The 15,726-nt window shown below is 59.2% G+C and overlaps 3 protein-coding genes across 3 annotated transcripts; 1 reads left to right on the forward strand and 2 right to left on the reverse strand.

The window, feature by feature from the left end:
- Window positions 1-1,387: 1,387 nt before the first annotated feature.
- On the reverse strand, window positions 1,388-2,351 carry GGTG_00406 (hypothetical protein; the record flags this gene model as incomplete). The annotated part of the gene is made up of 2 exons (XM_009218152.1): window positions 1,388-1,951; window positions 2,082-2,351. 2 exons carry the CDS (start codon window positions 2,349-2,351, stop codon window positions 1,388-1,390), a joined length of 834 nt encoding a protein of 277 aa, XP_009216416.1.
- Window positions 2,352-3,416: 1,065 nt separating this feature from the next.
- On the forward strand, window positions 3,417-11,286 carry GGTG_00407 (hypothetical protein). The gene is made up of 4 exons (XM_009218153.1): window positions 3,417-3,966; window positions 4,114-4,405; window positions 4,482-10,361; window positions 10,432-11,286. The coding sequence occupies exons 1-4, from the start codon at window positions 3,674-3,676 to the stop codon at window positions 10,471-10,473; spliced, it is 6,507 nt and encodes a 2,168-aa protein (XP_009216417.1). The 5' UTR covers window positions 3,417-3,673; the 3' UTR covers window positions 10,474-11,286.
- A 2,849-nt stretch (window positions 11,287-14,135) lies between these two features.
- Window positions 14,136-14,797, reverse strand: GGTG_00408 (hypothetical protein; the record flags this gene model as incomplete). The annotated part of the gene is made up of 2 exons (XM_009218154.1): window positions 14,136-14,336; window positions 14,669-14,797. The coding sequence occupies 2 exons, from the start codon at window positions 14,795-14,797 to the stop codon at window positions 14,136-14,138; spliced, it is 330 nt and encodes a 109-aa protein (XP_009216418.1).
- Window positions 14,798-15,726: the final 929 nt, after the last annotated feature.

Raw genomic sequence — 15,726 nt, forward strand, 5'->3', positions numbered from 1 at the left:
TGGAGAGAGACTCTCCAGCTTGGGAAACGGGGGGGCTGACCTCAAAATCCAGGGAAGACTCTGAGCGCCGCGGGCAAGCGTCGGGTTCGTGATCCGGCTTACCGCCATTCCCAATCAACTTGACACCTGTTAGATGAGTGGAGATGCGCAAGGTTGGAACCAAACGTCGACGGGATGGGCAGTGGTTTGGAGAGGCCGGGCACACCGGAGAAAGGACGAGGTTGCCGAATTCGCTCGAGTCCAAGAAAAGAAAACCTTGTTTGCCAGGCAACGACCCAAACATGAGCTGTCCCGCCAGCGTCGAGCGTCGAGCGATGCAACTACCGGGGAGCTCCAAACCGGGCTAGGCCACTGCAGGAACCAGCCGAATCCGTCCTCAGCTGAACGAGTCCGCTCCCGTTGGGCTTTCCCCGCCCGCTCCGGACTGGGCCATGACAAGTGATGGTGCCGCCGGCCAAGGGCCGCGTCCAGGGAGTCCTATTCTCGACCCAGGCCTCGTCAGGGCGGACATGATTGTACCTGAGTGGACTGCTCCTCGTCTCCTACCGTTGGGCCTACTACTTGTGCATGGCCAACGTGCACGCGCCGGTCTGCGACTAGGAGGGTCACAATCTTGGCGGCCCTATTTTCGGCAGCTCTCTTCGCCGCGCAAGCGTCCCCCGCCCTTTTCTGTGGGATATCGATCGGTGCTCAGCTCTGCGGGTTTGGGGGTAGCTCTGTGCTGACGACCGCGCTGGTCGGTCCCGGTCGCAGTGTCAGGTCAGAGTCCGTCCGCTAGTTGTCAGGGGAAAGGACCTCGTTTGCGCGTGGGCCTTTTTTTTTCTTTCTGCCACGCCATGAGGGTCGTGGGCTCTGTAGCAACCTGACTGACTGATGCGGATCACGAAGGAGGAGGCTTGTGGGCTTGCCAGGATTGCAATCGTGGCGGCTGCCATGAGTCGGGATTTTGCATTGCAAGAAACTGCAAGAACCTGGAGACCACACGCTTCAGGTTGTGAGAGGGGTGTGTGCTGATAGATAGCCGCCTTGCTGCCGCCGCCACCTCGTAACTGCACCAGACGTACAGGTTACAAGGATATTAAACGTTACGACCCGTAGATCATTCCTAATTAGGCCAGGTCCAGTCTACATTCTTCCCCATAGAAAGTCCCGCCAAATTAATGTACCGCTACCCGGGCCTCCATTTGCCAGAACCCACTAGAATTGTCCCAAGCTGTTAGTTACAATACATTGATTCCTACTACAAATTTTGACTTGAAATATGTACCCCTACCCCCCTTGCTAATACCCTGGCCGACCCCCCTTGTTGGGCCCATAGCTTAACGTTTAATATCCTCGTAACCTGTAGCTGCAATTGCGACCACTGGCAGAATGAATCAATGCTTGCCTACGACGGAAACTGCTCAATCCTCAGCTGCGGAGAATCCAAGTGGTTGGGTGGAACCCACGCTGGGCAAAATTCCCCCAGGCTGTGCTGCACCGTCGAGGTGCTATCCGGCATAGCCCTACCAGCGGGGCCTTCGGAGCGTAACATTGCTGCGACCTTTTGTTTGTTGTGATTAGGAGGTGTTTGCGCGGGCATGTCGCCTTCGGACGGCTCGGGTGGCGGGTGGGTGCTTCCTGCCCAGCGAACCCACCCCCGCGCTTTCCTGTTCTGCTGAGCGTGAGGCTCCGGGCGTCGGCCCAGGCCAAGCCACGCTTGCCCTCTTTGGGCGCTAGCGCGAGCAACTGCCCCGGATCGTTTGCCATTGTTTCTCCCAGATCGAGGGCGTTCAATTCCTTCCATCGCGCTCCCAATTCCAATCTCCAAGGCCTCCCTCATCAGACACACTGGGTCACGCCAGGCTCGGTATTGCCAGTCGATGGCATCATCACTCGCGGCTAAATCTCCACACCATTGGCCCGCATGCCTGCCATGAATTGGGTGCTGCCTTGGAGCGGGCGTCGCTCGCTGGGGGGTCTCATTTCGCATCCGCTGATGGCTTGGGGAACTCCGGCCGGACAAGCACCACGCGATCCCCAATGCGGGATTAGACTCTGGCCCGCCCGCAAGGGTCAGGCCGGCCCTGGACGATACGTACCGGGTCAACGACGACCGCACCGCTGCCGCCCTGCCGCTGCCTCCCCTGGGTCTGAGCTCTGTGCCGCGCCTCGTATCGGGCACCTGTTTCAGTGCGCCTGCTGCTTGCTTGCTGCTGCTGCTGCTGCTGCTTCTCCTGCCTCAGACCATAAGCCATTAGCGCCAGAAACAGGAGCACCCACAGCAGTGGCCCCCGCGGGGGAGCTGTGACCCAAGGTCTGGCCGTCATCCGCTCGATGTTGCCGAGCCGCGATCCCATCTCGTACCCCATCGAGCGTGTTCGACTGTGCTGAAACAAATAATACAGGCGGCCGGTAGGCGCTTGGCTGCCCTTCCGGCACCACGCTCCAGCGTCCCTCTGGGTTTCAGGCCCTACCTTCGGTCCTCGTGTTGGTCTGCTGGAGAAAACCCACGAAACATCATCCCACGCCTTGCCTGGCCGGCCTATCTATCTGCCAGACAATGCCTGCTGCGGTGTCACCTCCAGCCTGCGCGCCCGCGCGCGGTGGGTTTGCCTTGCATGCCATATCCATCCTGTTTGTCCGCCATGTGTGGGACGGTCCCGACGGCCCTCGGTCCACGCCCACACCTGCTGACACGATATCATGGTCGGAGAGGATGAGGGGCTGTCTGGGAGCGGATTTGGTTACCAGCCAACCACCAATGCCAGCCGCCCGTCTCACACCGATATCTCCCTGCCTCGCCGGTCCTCTGGATGGACTTTCGTCATGGCTGTGACTCTGGGGGGGTTGTTACGCCCCCCTCCCGCCCCTGCTGGCGTTTGGTACCTCCGGACCGCCAAGGTTGAATTTGGCTCAGCTTCTGGAGTCCTTCCCGGGGGTGTGCCGCGCCATACCTGAGGGAAGAATGTCAGCAATGCACAACTGCCTGCCCAGATGCATGGGCCGAGTGGCTGCCGTGCAAATCGACTGGGGGACGTGTTCCGAATGAGGCAGAAGGATGATAATCTTTCATGGCGCTCGGTCACCGAAGCTCCACAAACGCCGAGCCACGCTGTTCCCACTACGAACAGAGGCTAGAGCGAAAAAAGGGGAAGGTAAAAAAAAAGAAAATGTGCCTGGAGATAAATTAACATAGAAGAAAAAAGAGAAAAAGAAAAAAGAAAAAAAAACAAAAGATGAAATAACCCCCCCAAAAATGGCACAGTCGAGACGGGGCGTCGTTGGTTGGATGAGGGGGTGTGTCGTTACGGGATCCCTGGCCAGCGCCCCCTTGCACTCAGACCTCCGCCAACATCTCATCGCACGCCCTCTGATCCCGTCCTGTCCCTTCACCCCCTCGTCTTGCCCCTACCGTCGTAGTTGATTGTCCAGGGACGGGCAGGCCCCACCTGCTTTGGGCGTGGACGCAGGTGGTTAGATGTGCCCTGGTATCGATGGATGATATGACATCTCGGATGGTATTTTTGGCCCGCCCTGACCCGGGTTGCCGATCCAGTCCGACAGGTCTCATACAGATATATAAGCTTCGTCGACGGCTTCTCACCAGAGGCAGTTTACCCAAGCCTTAGCATCCCATCCAAGGTTCACAACCACACATCCACGAGAGATTCCAGCCAATTCATCCCTCACAATGGAGAAGCTGCTGGTTTTCCTTCTCTTCGGAGACCAGTCTCTCGACACCCACGGGTTCCTTGCCGACTTCTACCGGCGTGAGGACCAGGGCATCCTGGCCAAGGCCTTCCTCGACCAGGCCGGCGAGGCTCTGAGATCCGAGGTCGACAGACTACCAAGGCTGGAGCGGTCGAAGCTGCCAATCTTCCGCAACCTCCGCCAACTCAACGAGCGCTATCATTCACAAGTGCTCAAGCACTCGGGCATCGACAGCGCCCTCCTTGCCATCTCACAGCTCGTCGACTACATCGAGTGAGTTTTGACAGCCCCTCTGACGTGAACCTGCGGCTACGCGCATGGACGGATAGATGGGGGCGTGGATGGTCGGGGGGTGGAGGGAGAAGTACAAACTATTGGGAACGTTTTGCTAATCGTGATTGATCTCCCACCCTTCAACAGCCATGCGGAGAAGCACTACGAAGATGTCACGCAACACGAGAACACGCACCTTGTGGGCTTGTGCTCGGGCCTGTTCGCAGCCTCGGCAATCGCTTCGACAACATCCGTGTCCAGCCTCGTCCCGCTAGCCGTCCAGACCGTCCTGATGGCATTCAGGACGGGCTCTCAGGTGGCCGCCCTGGCCGAGAGGTTAGAGCCAAGCACGGACTGCTCCGAGAGCTGGACTTGCATCGTCCCGGGTCTCACCGAGGAAGCCGCCCAGGCGGAGATTTCGGAGTTCCACAGCACGCAGGTAAGCTGTCACCTGCCTTGATGCCATGTCCCTATCCGATATCTGTTCTCCATGCTGAGCACCGTTGCACAACCAGGCCATCTCGCCGGCCAGCCGGGCTTGGGTAAGCGCCACGTCGACGGCGAACTGCGCCATTTCGGGTCCGCCATCGACGCTGAAGGCGTTCCGGGCTGCATCCACGTACGCATCCAAGGCCACATCCATCCCGGTCTATGGCCCGTACCACGCAGCACATCTCCACCGCCCCGCCGACGTCGAGAGCATCCTGCAGCTCGACAGCCCCGCAGTGGTCGACGCCTTTGTCAACACGAAGCCGCGGTCAAAGGTCATGTCATGCGAGAGCGGCACCTGGCTCGACGTCTCGAGCACCAAGGCACTTTTCACCTCGGTGGTGACCGAGATCCTCACGCAGCCTCTTCGGTTCCGCAAGGTCCTTGACGGCTGCTTGCAGCAGGCCCGCGACTTCACGGGCAAGGCTTCGCTCATCATTCCCTTCGGGCCGACACAGCATGCGGCCACTCTTGCCAACCTCCTCAAGGAGAACACGGAGCTTGAGGTGACTCTGCGCCAAGCCGCGCAAATATCGAGGGAGAGCCAGACGCCCATTGGCAACCATGGGTCGACAGGCCGGTGCAAGCTTGCCATTGTCGGCATGTCTGGTGTGTTCCCCGACGCGGCGGACCACGAGAAGCTGTGGGATCTGCTGTGCAAGGGCCTCGATGTCCACCGCGAGGTGCCCCCGGAACGGTTCCCTGTCGCCACTCACGTCGACCCCACCGGCAAGGCTGTCAACACTAGTCACACACCCTACGGCTGCTGGATCGAGAATCCGGGCATGTTCGACCCGCGCTTCTTCAACATGTCGCCCCGCGAGGCTTTCCAGACCGACCCCATGCAGAGGATGGCCCTGACGACGGCCTACAAGGCCCTGGAGATGAGCGGCTACGTTCCCAACAGGACGCCCTCGACGCGGCTGGACCGTATCGGAACCTTCTACGGTCAGACCTCGGACGACTGGCGTGAGATCAACGCGGCGCAGACGGTCGACACCTACTACATCACGGGTGGTGTCCGTGCCTTCGGCCCCGGCAGGATCAACTACCACTTCGGCTTCAGCGGGCCGAGTCTGAACATTGACACGGCCTGCTCGTCCAGCGCCGCCGCCATGAACGTCGCCTGCTCGTCTCTCTGGGCCCGTGACTGCGACACGGCGATTGTCGGTGGTCTGTCGTGCATGACCAACTCGGACATTTTCGCCGGTCTCAGTCGTGGCCAGTTCCTGTCCAAGAAGGGTCCCTGCGCCACCTTCGACAACGAGGCCGACGGCTACTGCCGTGGTGACGGTTGCGCCTCGGTCATTGTCAAGAGGCTTGAGGATGCCGTCGCGGACAACGACCGTGTTCTGGCCGTCATCCTGGGCACAGCCACCAACCACTCGGCTGATGCCATCTCTATCACACACCCCCACGGGCCTACCCAGTCCATACTTTCCTCGGCCATTCTCGACGAGGCCGGCGTGGACCCGCTCGATGTCGACTACGTCGAGATGCACGGCACCGGCACACAGGCCGGCGACGGCACCGAAATGGTGTCGGTCACTGACGTCTTTGCGCCGGCCAGCAGGAAGCGGCCGGCCGATCGTCCCCTCTACCTCGGCGCCGTCAAGGCAAATCTGGGCCACGGTGAGGCTGCATCGGGTATCACTGCGCTGTGCAAGGTGTTGCTCATGCTCCAGAACAACGCGATCCCGCCGCACGTCGGTATCAAGAAGGGCTCCGTCATCAACAAGACCTTCCCCAAGGATCTTGCCGAGCGCAATGTCAACATTGCCTTCCACATGACCCCCTTCAAGAGGCGAGACGGCAAATTGCGCCGCGTCTTCATCAACAACTTCAGCGCTGCCGGTGGCAACACGGGCCTGCTTCTGGAGGATGCTCCCATTCTTTCACCGGCCACCCCGGACCCGCGCAGCGTCCACGTTGTTACCATCACGGGCAAGTCCAAGACCTCGATGCTCAACAACGCCGAGCGCATGGTCTCGTGGATCGACAAGCACCCAGACACCCCGCTGTCGCACCTCGCCTACACCACCACTGCTCGCCGCCAGCAGCACTACTGGCGCATGAACGTGGCGGCGAGCGACCTGGCCGAGGCCCAGCAGCTTCTGCGCGCTCGCCTCCAGGAGAACTTCGTCCCCGTTTCGTCGGAGCAGCCCAAGGTTGCTTTCCTGTTCACGGGCCAGGGCTCGCACTACGCCGGCCTCGGCAAGGAGCTGTACGCCAACCACTCGGTGTTCCACCAGAGCATCAACGAGTTCGATCACATTGCCCAGATCCACGGCTTCCCCTCGTTCATGCCGCTCATTGACGGCAGCGAGCCGGATGTGTCCAAGCTGTCACCTGTCGTGGTTCAGCTTGGTCTGGCCTGCTTCGAGATGGCTCTTGCTCGCCTCTGGATTTCCTGGGACGTCAAGCCCTCGGCCGTCCTTGGCCACAGCCTCGGCGAGTACGCCGCACTGAACGTGGCTGGCGTTCTGTCTGCGAGCGACGCCATCTACCTGGTCGGAGTTCGTGCTCAGCTCCTTGTAGAGAAGTGCACTGCCGGCACCCACGCCATGCTGGCCGTCCAGGGCGCCGTTTCCGTTGTCCAGGATGCCCTCGGCGACAAGGCCGCCACCACCAACGTGGCTTGCATCAACGGCCCGCGCGAGACCGTTCTCAGCGGAGAGGCTGGCGAAATGGCCGAGATTGCCCAGCAGCTGACGGCAGCGGGCTTCAAGTGCACCCAGCTGAAGGTTCCCTTCGCATTCCACTCGGCCCAGGTCGACACCATCCTGGATGAGTTCGAGACGCTTGCACGCTCGGTGCGCTTCAGCCTCCCCAAGGTGCCGATCATCTCTCCCCTGCTGGGCAAGCTTGTCGAGAACGAGCCCATCAATCCCAAGTACTTGCGCGATCACGCTCGCGAGGCCGTCAACTTCCTTGGAGGCCTCGTCTCTGCTCAACAGTCTGGCACCATTGACGAGACGACGGCCTGGATCGAGGTTGGCCCTCACCCCGTCTGCTCCAACATGGTCAAGGCCGCCTTTGGGGCCTCCACAGTTGCTGTTCCCACTCTCCGCCGCAACGAGCCGTCGCTGTACAAGACGCTCAGCGCCAGCCTGTGCACGCTGCACACTGCCGGTCTCAAGATCGACTGGAATGAGTTTCACAACGACTTCATCTCGTCCGTCAGGAACCTCGACACTCCGGCTTATGCCTTTGACGAGAAGAACTACTGGATCCAGTACGAAGGCGACTGGAGTCTCATCAAGAACCGCGGCTTCAACAAGGCGCTCCCCCCGGCCACCGTGGTCAAGCCCAAGCTGGAGACGACGACGGTCCACAAGGTGCTCAGTGAGGAGGTCAAGGGTGATGTCTCCATCGTCGAGATCGAGACCAACCTGTCCAGGGAGGACATCCGCGGCGTCGTGACTGGCCATCTTGTCAACGGCGCCCCTCTGTGCCCTTCGTCACTGTACGCCGATATGGCCATCACCGTCTGCGACTACGCCTACAAGCTGGTCAAGCCAGATGCCAAGAATCTTGGTGTAAACGTCAGCCACATGGAGGTGCCCAAGACGCTCATCTTTGACGAGAACCTCGAGGCCCACGTCCTGAGGATGACGACCACGGTCAACACGGCCACCAACAGTGCCGAGGTGGTCTACCACACAGGCGAGGGTGCCAAGCGCATCGGCCATGCCAACTGCAAGGTCTTGTTTGGCAACACTGAGGACTGGCAAGGCGAGTTCGACCGCGTCTCGTACCTCATCAAGTCGCGCATCGACAGCCTCATTGCCGCCGAGAAGGAGGGCAAGGCTTCCAAGATTGGCCGTGGACTGGCCTACAAGCTGTTCAATGCCCTGGTCGACTACAACCCCCGCTACCGCGGCATGGAGGAGGTGACGCTCGACAGTGACACGTGCGAGGCCACCGCCAAGATCAAGTTCCAGACCTCAGAGCAGGATGGGAAATTCGTCTTCAGCCCCTACTGGATTGACAGCCTGTGCCACATCTCGGGCTTCATCGTCAATGGCACAGACGCTATCGACTCTCGCGACCAGGTGTTCATCTCGCACGGTTGGGGCGCCATGAAGTTCACCGAGCTTCCCGTCGCCACCAAGGAGTACCGCAGCTACGTGCGCATGCAACCCGTCAGGGGTTCCAAGGTGTACGCCGGCGATGTCTATGTCTACGACGGCGACAAGATCATCGGCATGTGTGGCGAACTCAAGTTCCAGTGCATCCCGCGCAAGGTCCTCAACATGATGATGCCGCCCCGCGGCGCTGCTGCCGTCGGCGCTCCCGCTGCCCGCCCCATTGCCGCCGCTGCCCGCCCTGCTACCAAGGCCGCCCCCGCCAAGAAGTCCAAGGGTGTCACGCCCAAGACCATCGCCAAGGTCAACCAGAAGCTGGCCACGGTCGTCTCACAGGTGCTTGACATCCTGGCTCAGGAGGTTGGCGTCAGCCACGATGAGCTCGCGGACAACATTGCATTCACCGATCTTGGTGTGGACTCGCTGATGTCGCTCACTGTGAGCGGCCGCATCCGCGAGGACATGGACCTGAACATCGACTCTCACGCCTTCGTCGACCACCCGACCATCGGTGCCTTCAAGGACTTCCTGGCCCAGTTCGAGGGCCCTCCGGGTCCTTCCGAGGATAGCTCCAGCTCGGCCTCGTCTGACTCTGGAGACCTCGAGACCGACTCGGATGTCACCACCCCTGCCGACGAGAGCGAGACGGGCTCGCTCAAGGGTGACAAGTCGGCCGGCGCCGAGGTGTCCAACAACGACGCTCTCCGCGAGGCCGTCCGCAACACCATCGCCACTGAGATGGGGATGGAGGTCGACGAGATTATCGCCGCCCCCGATCTGGCCAATCTCGGCATGGACTCGCTCATGAGCCTGCAGATTCTCGGGACTCTGCGGGAGCGCACAGGCATGGACATCTCGGCGGACCTGTTCGTCAACAACTCGTCGCTCAAGGACGTGGAGCGCGCCCTCGGCATCAGCGCTGTCCCCAAGCCCGTGCCCCAGGCCGCCCCCGCCAAGGCCCACAAGGTCAAGGCCGAGAAGGTCAGGCCCCTGCCGCCGACCACGGCCATCCCGCCCTCGCAGGTGACGGCCTCCATCGTCAAGCCGCCTCCGCCGAAGGAGATTGTAGACAACTACCCGCACCGCAAGGCCACCTCGGTGCTCTTGCAGGGCAGCCACAGGACCGCGACGCACAACCTCTTCATGGTGCCCGATGGCAGCGGTTGTGCCACCTCGTATACCGAGATCTCCGAGATCGGCCAGGACTGGGCCGTCTGGGGGCTCTTCTCGCCCTTCATGAAGACTCCCGACGAGTACAACTGCGGCGTCTACGGCATGGCGGCCAAGTTCATCGAGGAGATGAGGCGCCGTCAGCCCGCCGGCCCCTACAGCCTGGCCGGCTGGTCCGCTGGTGGTGTCATCGCCTATGAGATCGTGAACCAGCTGACCAAGGTGGGCGAGTCGGTGTCCAACCTCATCATCATCGACGCGCCCTGCCCCATCACCATCGAGCCGCTGCCTCGCTCGCTCCACGCGTGGTTCGCCGAGATCGGCCTTCTGGGTGACGGCGACGAGACCAAGATACCGGATTGGCTGCTCCCCCACTTCGCGGCCTCGGTCACGGCCCTGTCCAACTACACGGCCGAGCCGATCCCCAAGGACAAGTGCCCCAAGGTCATGGCCATCTGGTGCGAGGACGGCGTCTGCCACCTGCCCACCGACCCGCGCCCGGACCCTTACCCCACCGGCCACGCGCTGTTCCTACTCGACAACAGGGTCGACTTTGGCCCCAACCGCTGGGATGAGTACCTCGACGTCGGAAAGATGACTATGAGGCACATGCCCGGAAACCACTTTTCCATGATGCATGGTTCTTTTGTGAGTAATCTTCTTCCATCCCACTCCTTCCTGACACCAGACACTAACCTCTGTTTCTTCACCCTTCCAGGCCAAGCAGCTGGGCTCGTTCATGCGCGAGGCCCTGTGCTGAGAAGGCGAGGAGGATGGGAGCGCGACGGTGGTATCAGCAACAACAGCAGACCCCAGACTCGTCGTGTCGCACAACGACGCTCCTTTGTCACCTCTTTTGTTTTTTGTCCTTGCACTACTGCAGACTTTCCTTGGTATCCTCTCACGACTACTACCGAGCCCTCTCCTGAGCCGTCATCTCAGAGGGCTCCGGCATCATCTCGATTCTCACCATCACCGCCACCACCATCAGCGCCCGGCGCTGGAAATGACATGGCACAGCGTTTTGTGTGTGCGGCTCTTTGCCCTGCGTCTTTATCGTTTCCTTCAGACTTTTGGAACATGGCAAGGGGGCGTTCCTGCTATTTTTGCTTCTCTTGCTCGACGGTTCACATCTTACTAATTCTGCTGCACCTCTCTTGTTGTTGCTTTTTTTGTTGCTCCTTTTCCTCCGCATGATCTCTTTGGCTTGCTTGTTGCCTGCGCTTTTACACCCATCGGGGTATGACAATTGCTTTAGATCTGATTTACTCGACTGCTCGGATGTCTAATTGGTTTTTGTTTTGCAAATCCTTGCGTGTTCATTCCGTTTCTCTATTTCTTCCATGTCCATCTCACTCGCCTGCCTCTAATATCCCCCTTGGGTCCACCTGGACGCTTCCATTCCTTTCGAAACGCGGCCCTCATGATATCGACCAGAGTTCTGTACTCAGACTTCTTTGTTGCTTGGGTTTTATAATGCCTTGTTTTGGACGCTCAAGATGGTAAAGACTGAAAATAGTTTGGGTTTTCTTATCTCCTCGCACTAGCTAATCAATCACGAGTTCAAACCACATACTGGGCTGCTGCGTTGTTCGAGGTGACCTGGCTGACCGAGTCGGACGTAGCTTGATAACAGGACATCTTGTGAGAGTCTACCGATCCGGCTAAAAGTGCTGATCTGCAAACGAAACTCTTTTCACTTTGTGCAGTTTTTCTAGTCAGCTCGTCATTCAGAAATCCCTCCCTCAGGGCCACTTCTCCATGAGCAAAGATGTGCTGGGGAGAACGATTGTAGGCGCAAACACACCTGCCCGCGATCATGAGGTCGAGCGGCAGCAAGCCCATGAGATATCCGACATCCGGAGGGAAGCTGCATCCGAAATTTCTGAGCTCGTGCTTTTTTATAGCTTCCCTGTCCACACTTGACCTAACCACCGATACGGCTGAACAAGATGGGAGGGAAACAATCGAAAGAAGGTTTCCACCCCGCTGTCGGGGGGGGGGAAACCAGCGCGCTGGAACGAACCCACACCTTGGACCATCAAGACTCCCCCCACCACCCCTGTCGACGGACGGGCTCTTTTTCCTAGCCTCCATGTCCTCCATGTGCGTCCGTGTGTTGAAGGAAGCCTGTTTTGCCCAAGTGGCATCCGCAATCAACATAGTGCACCAATCGCCGCCCCCTCTCCTCGAGCCGGATCGAGCGCGGGATGGCACGGCTGCCCGCCGGTTGGTCCACCGGTTGATTGAGTTCGCCATCTTTCTCCCACCATGAGGACATGGCGGAGGGCGGGGGTGGAAACAGGGATGGCCACGGCAACCGAGTGGCGATGATGACAGTGCCGGCTTGTCCCCTTCTATTCCCATGGTCCTCCATCCCTGTTTCCCGCCCGAGGTCATGACAAGCATCCAAGGCGGCTGAGGGCGTGGTTTGATGACCGCCCCCATTAGTTGAATAGTAATCAGGCAGGCTTCATGTGTCGTCCTGTCTTTTCTTTCTTCCAGGTGAGAGGATCCTTCTTGGTGGAAGCGGGCATTGCGCCCAGATGCCCGACCGAGACTGGCTGGCCCCCCCCTCGGAGCTGAGAAGAGCAACTACGGACGGCAGCCCGGCCACGACCAAGGATTCCGTCCTTCCATGTTCATCAAGGCCGCACGCAGTCCATCCTTCCACGCTCGCTAAACGACGAGATGTATGACCGTTAACATATCGTGTACGCGTGTTGGCAATCAGACATGGGTTGATTTCGCAAGGACCACGTGAATCGCACGACTGAGGCTATCGAAACGTGGACGCGCAAGAGTCGGATCTTAAGGATATGCCATGCGAGTGCTCGGGCGCATGTGGCGGACAGACATGAGCACGTCTTGATCTACCTGCCATTACTGCTGCAAAGCCAGAGACTAAATTCCCCGCTATGCTGGCTGCCGCTCGCTCGCAAAGCACGTATCGACTCGGAAGCGAATAGCCATTTCTCTAGACCAGGGCAGTGGGTGCGTCGTCTCTGCCCCTGAGGTTCTGCTGCATGTGGCGGTTCACCGGGTGCTTGGAGTACCTTTTGCGCCTTGATCAGCTCAACGTCGGCAACAGAGAGCCTAGACCCAGGGCGGCCAGACCATTCGTCCCGTCAAGCTAATCCATCGAGAAGCTATGGCTCAAGGCCGCTAAGATCGCTAGACTTGAAGTACCTACCTACCTAGGGAGGTACTTGTCTGCCCAAGTATCAAATGATGCCCAAGTACCTACCATGTTCCATGGTAATGCAGCGTCAAGTTAGCACCGTGATTGGCAGGCAGGCTACTGACCGCATGGAGAGCCAACGAGACCAATCTGAGCCTTCGCATCCCGCAGGCTTTGAAACATAGGCGGTTCGGGTGCCTTTCTTGGCTTGAAGGCGGGGGATACGTACACAAGTCCCAGAGACTAGTGGCCTGTTCGCGCCCTTGTCGGCGGGCTATCATCCAAACCCAAGGCCAAAGGTAACAGGACCACTCAGCACACGCTCATGATCGCATCAACTGATTTGTAGACGGACAGATAAACAGTCCACATCATCACAAATAGTCTGGCCGCTAAGCCGACTTATCCGCGTCGGACTCTCAGCCGGAAATATCAGCTTATGGGGGTGGCTCGGTGGTGGGGTGAGGAAGAAGCTGGACAACGGCGGGAGGGATAGGGAGCAAGAGCGAGTTGGTGTTGGTGAGACGGAAAGCATGCATACCCTAGGTCTACCCCAGGCTCGACATCCAGGGATGTGGGAAGCAGCCACGAACGGGACACCCGCTCTGCTCCACCTCCCGGACCTGTCGCTAAGCAAGGGGGGAGGGAAAAAAAGGTTCCAGAAGCACAAGCAGGGATGACCCGGCCTACCACGCGCCAGCAAGGGCCGACAACCGCCCGCGCCATTCAACGGCACTCTTGCGATTCCCTAGGCTCATATGTAGAGATACTTGGGTACCAGCCATACCTGAGTGCTTGCGTATGGCACTGGTGTCGTCAGATCGACCACTCGGAGTCTAGCAAACGTCGTTATCAAGCCTTAAACGACACCCCGAGTAAAAAGGTGTTCGTCACCATGCCTGCCTGGCTGCAGCGGAAACGTTTGGTACTCGTGACATTGTTTAGAGCTAGTGGCGTCCCCGCCACTCTCGTCGGCCAGTCATCGCCTTCGTTCGGAGTGGCGATACTACCCCTTGTCGGCCGCCCCAGGCCCCGCCCGCCGAGCGGGTGTCGAGCGTTGCGTCTCCCGCTAGTGTCGAGCAAAGTGCTAACAGCAGTCGATAATACTCTAATGCACTTAGCCGCGATCTCTCGTGGCACAGGAACCCCATGCCGGAAAGCGGGAAACGGCAAGGAACATGCGTAGTAGTTCGTGAGCTGTCAAGTGTGCGACCTGGAGCAGACGGGTAGACACATGCCCCTCATGGGCAGCCTGGCGGCCTGCGCCAGAGTGTGACGAATGCGGCCGTGCCGCCGTATGACCCCATCACCTCCCTTGTTCTTCTCGTATATGGAAGAATCAGCGCCCGTGGCGGCATTGGCGTGACCGGTGAGGGAAATGCCGTCAGACACAGATGGAGGAGCCAGTCGTGGTCGACGACAAAGCCCTTGTCCTTGGCTGCCTTTCATCATCCGCATTGACTGCTTGTTGCCATGGGAAAGGCGTTCGCGAACCGCAGCCGGTACCGAGTCCAGGCTCAGGAATATGCAACGCGGCGGCGTCGGACCATCAACTCGCCATTATGCACGTATGTCCAATCCTGCTGCTCCATCGTCGGCCGCCGACTCAAGTTGACTTTCCAATCCTCCATGGAAATCTATTTTCCTGCGGGGTCCTGCAAGAGTGCTGTTTCTAGCCCGATACGCGCACGTGTGAGTGTGAGTTTAAATTTGAAGATGTAGTGTAGGTGTAGGTGGGTAGGTAGTGGCGAGATGTGTGCCAACGCAACCGTACGCGTCCAAGGGATGACCCCTGCATGTCATGGCCTTGCATGTTGGCGCGAACAGACGTGCCGGGCGCGGCGATGTGCGACTCGAGCGTCGAGGCTGTCGTCTCCCTGCGCTCTTTGGTGACTGGAATCATGGACGATGGAGGAGGCTATGCTTTGGCGAGACATCCGAGGGCCGAAAGCTGGAGGTCAGGTCGGGTAGCAGCGGATGTTGGTGAGTAGAGCGTCGCTTGGCGCCGCTCTGTCCATCTCCCGTGCCTGCGAGCACCGCCAGACGACTGCGCCTCGTCGTTTTTGTTTCGTCCCGTCTGCCGTATGTGGTGGGTCGCTCTTGCCTCGCACGCTGTTGGGAAACATCAACGGGAAGTCGCGGGCGGAAACGCGGGAAGGCAGGCGCCTGCTCTGCAAGAGGTACCTAGTATTTGCATGCTGTACAAGGCAAAGCCAAGTAACTGCCCGACTTCCTGGCCGATGGATGGCATCCGTCTCCATGCGCGATTTGATCCGAGGTAGGATCCTGGCCAGCCATTGCGGATGGTAGCATTGCCCCGGGTTGCGACTCTGGATCGGGCAGCCCAGATCGGAAGGCTCGGCAAGGGCTGCGCTAACAGAGTCATGCCTCTGATAGCCCGAGCCAGGGCCTGAGTAGGTGGGTCAGAGGGTTGGGTTAGCACCCACGTTAGGTACTTGAAGCACTGATCAATTGCACCTTATTTTGGTACCTTCAGTTGAGGTTCCCAGATAGATGTCTGTTCTATAATTCAAGTCTTTTCAATCCTACTCAATCAGCTGAGTCTACCACACTACTACACTCATTGGGTAGATCCCAAGTCGATTACGAAAAACAACATGAGGAGGCTGTTGCCCGCCTTCCCCTGGCTACCAGGTATCCCTGCCATCAGTGGATTCCACCTGCCGACATGCCCTTGTAAGCTTGGGCACTTTGCGGGGTTGGCAACCACGGTCTCCCGAAAAAAGTCTGGACCGCAATTTTTTTCCCCACCCAAACTCAACCTCTCCCAAACACAATTGCACAGCACCAAAGCCAAACAACATGCCCGCG

The sequence above is a fragment of the Gaeumannomyces tritici genome (assembly GCF_000145635.1).
Source record: "Gaeumannomyces tritici R3-111a-1 unplaced genomic scaffold supercont2.1, whole genome shotgun sequence".
Taxonomy (NCBI): Eukaryota; Fungi; Ascomycota; class Sordariomycetes; order Magnaporthales; family Magnaporthaceae; genus Gaeumannomyces; species Gaeumannomyces tritici.

What these genes read in the sequence shown, in the direction of transcription:
- GGTG_00407 (XM_009218153.1), top strand. Translation starts at nt 3,674, where the DNA reads ATGGAGAAGCTGCTGGTTTTCCTTCTCTTCGGAGACCAGTCTCTCGAC. An exon ending in CAGCTCGTCGACTACATCGA is followed by an intron (nt 3,967 to 4,113) that starts GTGAGTTTTGAC and finishes ACCCTTCAACAG; the next exon opens with CCATGCGGAGAAGCACTACG. An exon ending in CGGAGTTCCACAGCACGCAG is followed by an intron (nt 4,406 to 4,481) that starts GTAAGCTGTCAC and finishes TTGCACAACCAG; the next exon opens with GCCATCTCGCCGGCCAGCCG.